The sequence below is a fragment of the Triticum urartu genome, chromosome 1 (assembly GCF_003073215.2).
Source record: "Triticum urartu cultivar G1812 chromosome 1, Tu2.1, whole genome shotgun sequence".
Taxonomy (NCBI): Eukaryota; Viridiplantae; Streptophyta; class Magnoliopsida; order Poales; family Poaceae; genus Triticum; species Triticum urartu.
Window position 1 is genome coordinate 60,292,066 of NC_053022.1, and position 11,352 is coordinate 60,303,417.

Sequence of the window (11,352 nt, forward strand, 5' to 3'; positions counted from 1 at the left end):
CCCCATGGGCTGGTCCAAATTGGACTAGGAGGGGGTGGCGCCCCCCTCTTTCCTTCTCCCTCTCCATGTCCTTCCTTCTTCTCCTACTTGGACTAGGAAAGGAGGAAACCTACTCCTACTAGGAGTAGAAATTCCCCCTTGGGCGTGCCCCTTGAGGCCGGCCCTCCTCCTCCTCCCCCCCCCCTTTATATACGGGGGAGGGGGGCACCCCATAGACACACAAGTTGATCTTTAGCCGTGTGTGGTGCCCCCCTCCATAGTTTTCCACCTCGGTCATATTGTCATAGTGCTTAGGTGAAGCACTGCATCGGTAACTTCATCATCACCGTCAACACGCCGTTGTGCTAACGAAACTCACCCTCGGCCTCAGCTGGATCAAGAGTACGAGGGACGTCATTGAGCTGAACGTGTGCAGATCGCGGAGGTGTCGTGCGTTCGGTACTGGATCGGTTGGATCACGAAGACGTTCGACTACACCAACCGCTTTACTTAACGCTTCCGCTTTCGGTCTATGAGGGTACGTAGACACACTCTCCCCTCTCGTTGCTATGCATCTCCTAGATAGATCTTGCGTGATCGTAGGAATTTTTTTAAATACTGCGTCCCCCAACAGAAGGTGGCGGCGGGGCCTCTCCTGCTGCTCCACATCGCTCGCGGGGGGCCTCGGGACCCGGGGCGGCGGCCCCGGCTGGATTGGCGCCACCGGATCCTCAGCGCATGGTGGCGCATGTGCGGGCCGGTGCCCTCGACCGTGTGGACGGCGAGCTATCTGGTGGATGCGGGCTAGGGCGTGGCGGTGGCAGCTTCCGCTTCGGCTTCAGCGGCGCTAGATATGGCCGCCTTCCAACCTCAGTTGCGGATTCGGCAAGTCCCTCCCCCCTGCTCTGGCCTGCTTCATCCTTGACGTCAGTTCTCTTCCGGGTGGGAGCAGTGATGGGAATATAGACAGGAGAAATCCCTAGCCAGCTCGTCTGGCTGTGACGGTGGCGACGCCCGCGAGCGCCGCGCACCTACCTGGAGGCGTCTATCAGGTATATATTCCCCGCCCCCTTTCCCCTTGTGCCTCCCAGGTGAAAACCCCGACGTTGTTGGGCGGCAGCGACGCCCTTGGCATCGTATCCTTCTTGAAGGCGCTACTTAGGGAGCAAGGTGGGAAGTTGGACTTTGTTGTGATGTGTGCGGTGGGTGTCTGCGGCAGCAGCATAACTCCAATGGTGGTGGTGTCCCCCTGGTTCAGGCCATTTTGAGTGCTCACCGTGTGGCTGTAGTGATCCTAGTTTGGTGCCCGTGGTTACTGGACAGGAGGGGATAGGGATTCCTTCCGGCAATGTCACTCCGGCGAGCCGGTTGTGTAAAAGCTCCTCAATTTGATCTTGGTCCTGGCTGTTGTTCCTTAGTCCATTCTGGCAGCTCTCCTCTTGCACGCCTGGGTCCTTGGTTTTCGATGATGTTCTGCTCCAGGTGAGAAGTTGACGGCAGGACGAGACTGCCTGGTTCCAATACTGTGGCTGCCTTCGGTGCCACTCATCCAGGTTCTAGGGTGAACGTGTCCATTTGTCAACGGTGCGATGCCTTTCGAGCCAGGCGAGGAGGCAGAAGCCTTCTTCAACGATGGATCTGGAGGGTGGTGTTTCCGTCAGGGTCCCAGGTGTTGTGGCAACGGTTGTCCTTCCGGTCATCTGATCTTCCTCTCCTTTGCCGGCATTTCCCTTCTCCTCGGCTTCGCGCGAGCAAGAGGCCTTGTCATCCTCAAGCTAGGTGCCTCTTGTTGATCTTTTTTAGTTTGTTGTATCTCTGGCATGTGAGCTGCTCCCGGTGCCATTGTATCGTGCCGTTTTTTTTCTTGTTTCTATTTGGTTTGTCTCGAGGTTGTAATCCAGAGTTTGTATTTCTGACCGGTTGATGGTTTTTTTTTCTTTTGTGGGTTAATCCAAAGTCGGGCTCTTCGCGAGCCTTCGTTCTGGAAAAAAAAAGTCAACATGCTGTCCCCACCCAAAAAAAAGTCCACATGCTGTAACAAACTAATCATCCAGATTAATTGTGTAGTTGTGATTTTACTAATCCTCCATGAAAAAATACGCTATCATGTGGCATTGTCAACGCGTCTCTAGCTGCAAATAATTCAACTACCTGTGTGGTACGGTAACCTCCTAATCATTCGAACATATTCTTTGTACCCAGTGAACACACTAGCTAATTAATTATGGTCATGCATGAGCGTGTTCGTCCTCGTACTCTTACGATGATTCGTGATCTATAAATACTCATCGAAACCACACTATTGTCACCATCAAGCACTTACAGCAAGTCTCTTTCAGTAAACACACACAAATAGTACGCGATGGCAGCCAACAAGGTTGTGGTGCTCATGGCGTTCATGGCCGCTGCGCTGAGCTCTGTGTCGAACGCCGCCGGGCTGCAGTACAGCTTCTACAACTCGTCGTGCCCAAAAGCCGAGGACACGGTGAGGAACGTCGTCCAAGGCATGATCCGCAGTGACCCCACCATTGGTGCTGCCTTTGTTCGCCTCTTCTTCCACGATTGCTTTGTCAGGGTATGTACCTTTATCGAAACACATGCCACGGCAGTTTGAAACACTTTGGATTCCATTCAAAAATTTAAATAAATTTCATATGTGACATTTTCATTCTATACAAACATATACTACTCCTATATCCTTTCTTGAATACGTGAGACTATCTCGAAAGCATGCATTGAAGTTTCTAATTTTAACTACCAACATTCAAGAGTAGAAGAGGACGGGGCGTCGACCCGTTGGCTGGGCAGCTGAGGTTTCTGCCAGCCCGCCCGAGTTCGAGTCCCGACATGAACGCGCGGTGCTCACGGAGTTTCTCCTATAAAGAAAAGCCAACGAGGGTTAGCCTTTGGGTTGGTCTCATTTTTTTTAACATTCAAGAGTAGAATAAAACTGTCTAGGTGAAAATAGTACAATCAAACTTTTCTTGATTTTCATGTTTATGCAATGTATTTATTCTATCAACTTTTACTAACAAAAATATGCACAAATCGGAAACATATATTTATAATTAAATGACTTTTTACAGGGTTGTGATGCCTCCATTCTGCTAGACCCGACGGCCAACAAGCCAGAGACTGAGAAAACAACAATCCCTTTGCGCGGATACGAAGCCGTGAACAAGATCAAGGATGCCGTGGAGGCCGTCTGCCCGGGTGTCGTCTCCTGTGCCGACATCCTGGCCTTTGCGGCGCGCGACTCCACTTGCACCTTGGGCGGGTTCACCTTCCACATGCCATCCGGCCGCCTGGATGGCTTCCAGTCAATCGCCGACGAGGTCTTCCAGGGCATCCCATCGCCCGCGTTTCAGCTCCAAGAACTCCTTGACAGCTTCGCCGCCAAGGGCCTCAACGCCGAGGACCTAGTGGTGCTCTCCGGCGCGCACTCCTTCGGCCTCACGCACTGCAACTTCGTCACCCCGCGGTTGTACCCTACTGTCGACCCCACTATGAACGCCACCTTCGCGACAGAGCTGAAGAAGGTGTGCCCGCCTCCGAGGAATGGCGGGGGGTTCATCTCCGTGAGCAACAACCGTGTGACAGACCCGAACAAGCTGAGCAACCAGTTCTACAAAAACGTGGCCTCTGGGCAGGTGTTGTTCACGTCAGACCAGACGCTAATGGATGAGACGCCAACAACCGGCAACAAGACAGCGGCCATGGTGGCCGACAATGCCGCCAACCCTATCGCGTGGATAGTCAGGTTTGCGGGGGCTATGGTGAAGATGGGAGGCATTGAGGTGCTCACCGGGACTGGCCCCGGCGAAGTCAGAAAGGCCTGCAATGTCACCAACAACGCGAGCTAGAATTGGTGGAGCTGCATGCATGATGATACTTAAACAAAAGTACCCTAGGCATAATCGGTGGACTTAGTTGGTTTAATCCTTGTTATATTGGTTTCATTCTAAATGCATATGTACTATTTTTAACCAGAAATTACCTATGTACTTTTCTCCTAAAAAGGATCAGATTTATTATAAAGATACACTGAAAGTATAACTCACTGCAAACATAATAAAAATTACATTGAAGTCCATGGACCATCAAACAACCACATACCTCTGTCACTGCTCCCGTACCGAAGCTGGCCTACTTCTTTTTTGTTAACAACATTATGATCTCATCTTTGGTTCAATAAAAATGCATGTCATTACCAACCCAAGAAATTTAATCAAACATAAATAACAATCCAATACCCTAGTAGAGGGTAACGTATCAATGCACGAATTGTCTGTTTTTTTTTGGCGGGGAAGTGCACACAGTTTTGGCGGGCCAGATTTTCATAAGCTAGATTATACCATACTTGCAAAAAAAGAACCTTTACTTTGCATAAATATTGTGTACCTTAGCCTATTCAGTTTTTGGCTATTATGATTTTCTAACATATAACCTTGTACTTTTATCAATATTACCCGCGGTCCATCACATTGAAAACTTGACAGAACTAGGATGAGTTTCGTCAAATGTCATATAAAAACAAGATTGTTTATGAAAATGGAGAGCCCCCCCCCCCCCCCCCCCCGGCGCCTATGTATCATAGCTAGTTACGCTATTCTTATGATATAAAAAGCACAACTATGCTAGAAACAAATAGGTTAAAAAGACAACAGTTCTTTAGGGTTTTTCCGGTTCTTAGTCTTTTTCAGTTTTTTTTTGGTTTTTGCCTGAATTTTTGTTGAAACCTATTAACATAGGATCTTGTTTCGAAGATCTCGTTGCAAGAAATCCAAGAGCGAAACGGTTTGTGATTTGGACGCACGGTTAAAATGTAATTGAAAAATAAATCTACGAGAAAAAAGGAAAAAAAAACAGGTTGCGACAAGTGGTCAGCATAGAGAAATTGAGAGTGAGTTTTGCAAGGGGTACCCCTTAATTAGTGATTTCGATATTCAAGGTGATTCATATTTTACGCTCAAGGCGTCAAAATATTGGACAAACATGTGGAATGTGTGTGTCCTGGGCCGAGCACTATGGGTTTTCATTTACTTTTTTAATTCTTCTTGACATTTATTTTTTTATTTTCACTTCCATTTTATGTTAAGTCATTTTCTAATTTTTTTTGTCGTTCCTTTTGAATATTTTTTCCCGTGTTGTATGAACAACTTTTATAATCTATGAACCTTTTTTCTATAGCACATGAACTTTTCAATGCATTAATATAATTTCTTATAGACATGTCAAATACATGGTGAACATTCTTCTTCGCGGTTATGAACATTCATATGTATGTAGGTGAATATTTTCTTAGTTTTATGTTATGTTTTTCTATTTTTACTAGAGTTTTTGGACCTGTCAATCTAAATATACTTTCCAGGAAACTAATCAAGCATCACAATGGGACGCACCATGACCGGCCCATATGCTATAACGTGGTTCAGGCGTTTCCTCGACTATTTGGTGAGTGTCAAATAGGTGGCCTCTTGGTTCAAACCAAACCACCTGGGGCTCGTCTGTGCCTCGTTTCTAGCAAGCGCTAAGGCTGTGTCGCCAATCTCTCGCTCTCACGTGGACTGGGAGCAAAGAGCAAACTTGAATAATTAGTTTCTTCCTATTTTTGCTTTGTGAATGGATAACCTACTGCGGACATAATGGTCTCTATATATCTCACTAATTCATATATCTTCAATTAAAATAAATAACTAAAAGTATTCATCTATTAAAAAATGCATGCACACGAAAAAAAAATACATATTCTTCGTAAACTCATACAAAATGTTCATTTTCATTTAAAAAAGGTGTCCAAGTAGTTTTATTAAATATCCATGTATTTAAGAATGTACATATACCTTAAAATAGTCTTCCATGTTTTTATAAAATGCCCATATAATTAAAAAATGTATACACATAATTAAATATAATTTCATGTAATTACAGAAAAATGGCCTTCATCTAAAAAATTATAATGTAATTTTAAATGATATTAAAGATTACATTACGCAAGTGTTCATACATTTTATAAAAAGTGTTTGCACATTTATAGGAAATATTTTTTGAATTAAAAAAGTGTTTATGCATTTTAAAAATTTCTAAATTTTTAAATTTTGGAAGAACATAAATGTCATTTAAAATGTATTCACATATTTAAAAACTATTTGCATATTTGTCAATAATATTTTAAAGAAACATGTAAAAGGTGACAGACATGAGAAACATGTAAAAATAAAAGTAGAAATGTATAAAAAAGTAAAGATAACAAAGAAGAAAAAAAGACCTGAAGTTCGTGTCTAAATACCGGGAAGAAGCAGTTTTCAAAAAAGCTAGCATTGCGACGCACGGACGGACCGCTGACTGGGCCAGCCCATTTGTGATCCTTGTAGCAAGCGTGCCTCGATACTCTAGCGCAACGATGGGATGTAAAAATTAAGACAAACATATGTGTAATTTTTAAATTTCAAAAAAATCATACATGTTATTCAGAAAGTGTTCACACATTTTAAAAAAATTGCATATTTATCCAAATAAAAAAAGAAACATGAAAAAAGTAAAATAAAATAAACATGAAAATAAAAGCAGAAATTGAAAAATAAAAGGAAAAAGGAAATAAAGAGGAACAAAAGAGCTTAAGACCACTACAAAAAAATCGGAAAAAACAGGTTTAAAGAAAAGCTAACTTATAACAGAGGGTTCTATTTGACGCATTCTGCATCAAATAGCCGAGCGACGCACGCATGACCCGCTGACTGGGCCAGCCCATTGGTGGTTGCCATAGTGAGCGCGCCGATCGCTCGATGGGATATAAAAATTAACAAAAGACAGCGCACCCTCACTAGGAATCAAACTCCGGACCTGTGGCTTGTTAAGGAGAACACCTACAAGTGCACCTCACAAGTGTTAGCGACCAATGAGGAGCGTGCAAGGGTAAGAACTTACAACGACGCGGAATCCTCATACTTTTGAGTTTTTTAATATATTGTGGAAATTGTAAAAAAGAAGTGAATAATGTTTGAAAATCGGACAATGATTTGAACTACTCAAACAATTTTAATATGTCAAAAAATTGAAAAGCACGAACACGTTTGAAATTGTGAAGATATTTTGACTGAAACTATTTTTAAAAAGCCCAAACATTTCCTGAAAACACGAACCTTTTTAAACTTTCTGACCAAAATTCAATAACGGGAATATTTTCCAAAATTCTAAACAATTTTTCAAAAGCACGAACCTATTTTGAAAATCGCAAACATATTTTGAAAAGGAGCACATTTTTTGAGTTCTGATAAATTAAAGATGGGAACATTTTTTATATTCAGAACAAATTTTGAAAACATGATTTTTAATTCCAAATTATTTTTTGAAAAGTAAAAAGTATGAACATTTTTTGAAAAATAAAGAAGAAATGAAAAACAAACGAATGATAAAGTGGGCCGGCCCAATTTTCGTGCTGGGGGTTTCGGCTGTGCGTCCTCCCCGACAATGTGACGCGTAGAGCGTCAAATAGGAATTTTCCTGATAAACCAGTGACGGGGCTGGTTCATGTCGGGGCCTCTTATATTTGGCCGCGGATTCAGACTTGGGAGCGTTGACTTTTCCCCCTGGAGTTTGCGTCACACATGGCACATATAAATCCTCGGGAGCGCCGAATGCCCAAATGCTGGATCCAAGTCGTATAGATCGTCGCGTCCGTACCTTTTCTCTCCTTCAAGAAACCACATCTTGATGACCATATGAGTAGTTCAGCGCGTACTGCTTGTAATCAGCTGACGTGTTCGCTCCCTCGTAAAGAAAAACCGAAATGACGTCTTCGTTGCCACGTTACAGTATTTATTCTCCCTCTGCGCTCTCTGCCGCTTTTCTTTTTTTGAGAAATCTCTGCCGCATAAGAGCAACTCCATGTGGCCACCCAAATAATCCACACGCTAATTTGTTTGTTTCGGAATGGATCATTTTCAATGCGCCGACCCAAATTTAAAAAACATTTGTTTGATGTTTTTCTGGACGCATTTTAGATCTAAATTTATGTTCTATTTGCGTTCATATGGACACGAGACGGACAAGCGGTCGTATTAAACACTGCCACCTACCTCAGGCCCGCTTGGTAGTGGGTGAAAGCACCGGATCATCGTCCTTTTTCTAATGCAATTGTGTGTGGTGGGGCGGGGGAGGGGGGGCCTCATCCACTTCCCCTCTCCTGTCCACATCTGGCCAAGCTGGCCCCCTCGCCGGCGACACGGAAACACTAGCAATGGGTTTCTTTAGAAAGGGCAAGGGGAAGCTCATCCCCGGCGCCAGCTCGTCCCGCACGCCTAATCCGCCGCCACCGCCGGCTCCTCCACGCTGCGGGCCACGGTAGGGGTTGCACATCCCGGTGCACTGGCACTGGCAGTGCCGCCAGCCGCACTGTACGCGAATGTTAATCTGCCCCACGGCTGGCATCTGAACCCGCATCGCATCCTCGTGTCGGCGGTCGCCGCGGGCGCTGCTATCTCTTGAGCATGTGTTGGTTTTCCTTGAAGAGGAAAGGGTGATGCAGCAAAGCAGCGTAAGTATTTCCCTCAGTTTTTGAGAACCAAGGTATCAATCCAGTAGGAGACCACGCGTGAGTCACCTCGTACCTACACCAACAAATAAGAACCTCGCAACCAACGCGATAAAGGGTTGTCAATCCCTTCACGGCCACTTGCAAGAGTGAGATCTGATAAAGATAATAATAATGAGATAAATATTTTTGGTATTTTTATGATATAGATTGAACGTAAAGATTGCAAATTAAAATAGATTAGAAACTTGTATGATGGAAAATAGTGTTGGGGAACGTAGCAGAATTTTAAAATTTTCTACGCATCACCAAGATCAATCTATGGAGTCATCTAGCAACGAGGGAGAGAGGAGTGCATCTACATACCCTTGTAGATCGTGCACGGAAGCGTTCAAGAGAACGGGGTTGATGGAGTCGTACTCGACGTGATTCAAATCACCGATGACCTAGTGCCGAACGGACGGCACCTCCGCGTTCAACACACGTACGGTTAGGAAGACGTCTCCTCCAACTTGATCCAGCAAGGGGGGAGGAGAGGTTGATGAAGATCCAGCAGCACGACGGCATGGTGGTGGAAGCAACGGTGATCTCGGTAAGGCTTCGCCAAGCGCAGGGAGACGGAGGAGTGTCACGGGAGGGAGAGGGAGAGGCCAGGGGCTTGGGTGCGGCTGCCCTCCCTCCCCCCACTATATATAGGGTGCCTAGGGGGGCGGCCCTAGCAGATCCAATCTCCTAGGAGGGGGGGCGGCCAAGGGGGTGCCTTGCCCCCCCCCCCCAAGGCAAGGGTGGCGCCCCCACCCCTAGGGTTTCCAACCCTAGGCGCAGGGGGAGGCCAAGGGGGGCGACCAGCCCACTAGGGGCTGGTTCCCCTCCCACTTCAGCCCATGGGGCCCTCCGGGATAGGTGGCCCCACCCGGTGGCCCCCCGGGACCCTTCCGGTGGTCCCGGTACAATACCGGTTACCCCCGAAATTTTCCCGATGCCGAAACTTGACTTCCTATATATAAATCTTCACCTCCGGACCATTCCAGAACTCCTCGTGACGTCCAGGATCTCATCCGGGACTCCGAACAACTTTCAGGTTACCGTATGCTAATATCTCTACAACCCTAGCATCACCGAACATTAAGTGTGTAGACCCTACGGGTTCGGGAGACATGCAGACATGACCGAGACGCCTCTCCGGTCAATAACCAACAGTGGGATCTGGATACCCATGTTGGCTCCCACATGCTCCACGATGATCTCATCGGATGAACCACGATGTCGAGGATTCAATCAATCCATATACAATTCCCTTTGTCAATCGGTACGTTACTTGCCAGAGACTCGATCGTCGGTATCCCAATACCTAGTTCAATCTCGTTACCGGCAAGTCACTTTACTTGTGCCGTAATGCATGATCCCGTGATCAACCACTTGGTCACATTGAGCTCATTATGATGATGCATTACCGAGTGGGCCCAAAGATACCTCTCCGTCATACGGAGTGACAAATCCCAGTCTCGATTCGTGCCAACCCAACAGACACTTTCGGAGATACCTGTAATGTACCTTTATAGTCACCCAGTTACGTTGTGACGTTTGGCACACCCAAGGCACTCCTACGGTATCCGGGAGTTGCACAATCTCATGGTCTAAGGAAATGATACTTGACATTCGGAAAAGCTACAGTAAACGAACTACACGACCTTTGAGCTATGCTTAGGATTGGGTCTTGTCCATCACATCATTCTCCTAATGATGTGATCCCGTTATCAATGACATCCAATGTCCATAGTCAGGAAACCATGACTATCTTTTGATCAACGAGCTAGTCAACTAGAGGCTCACTAGGGACGTGTTGTGGTCTATGTATTCACACATGTATTACGATTTCCGGATAACACAATTATAGCATGAACAATAGACAATTATCATGAACAAAGAAATATAATAATAACCATTTTATTATTGCCTCTAGGGCATATTTCCAACAGTCTCCCACTTGCACTAGAGTCAATATTCTAGTTACATTGTGATGAATCGAACACCCATGCAGTTCTGGTGTTGATCATGTTTTGCTCTAGGGGGAGGTTTAGTCAACGGATCTGCCACATTCAGGTCCGTATGTACTGTACAAATCTCTATGTCTCCATTTTGAACACTTTCACGAATGGAGTTGAAGCGACGCTTGATATGCCTGGTCTTCCTGTGAAACCTGGGCTCCTTGGCAAGGGCAATAGCTCCAGTGTTGTCACAGAAGAGAGTCATCGGGCCCGACGCATTGGGTATGACTCCTAGGTCGGTAATGAACTCCTTCACCCAGACTACTTCTTGTGCTGCCTCCGAGGCTGCCATGTACTCCTTTTCACATGTAGATCCCTCCACAACGCTTTGCTTGCAACTGCACCAGCTTACTACCCCACCATTCAAAATATACACGTATTTGGTTTGTGACTTAGAGTCATCCAGATCTGTGTCGAAGCTAGCATCGACGTAACCCTTTACGACGAGCTCTTCGTCACCTCCATACACGAGAAACATGTCCTTAGTCCTTTTCAGGTACTTCAGGATATTCTTGACCGCTGTCCAGTGTTCCATGTCGTGATTACTTTGGTACCTTCCTACCAAACTTACGGCAAGGTTTACATCAGGTCTGGTACACAGCATAGCATACATGATAGACCCTATGGCCGAGGCATAGGGGACGACACTCATCTTTTCTCTATCTTCTGCCGTGGTCGGGCATTGAGCCATGCTCAATCTCGTACCTTGCAATACAGGCAAGAACCCCTTCTTTGACTGATCCATTTTGAACTTCTTCAATATCTTGTCAAGGTACGTACTCTGTGAAAAAC

General features: G+C 45.6%; 1 protein-coding gene across 1 annotated transcript; it reads left to right on the plus strand.

Moving 5' to 3' along the window:
* The first annotated feature begins 2,303 nt into the window (after nt 1–2,303).
* On the plus strand, nt 2,304–4,060 carry LOC125506575 (peroxidase 2-like). The gene is made up of 2 exons (XM_048671393.1): nt 2,304–2,554; nt 3,066–4,060. The coding sequence occupies exons 1-2, from the start codon at nt 2,342–2,344 to the stop codon at nt 3,840–3,842; spliced, it is 990 nt and encodes a 329-aa protein (XP_048527350.1). The 5' UTR covers nt 2,304–2,341; the 3' UTR covers nt 3,843–4,060.
* Nucleotides 4,061–11,352: the final 7,292 nt, after the last annotated feature.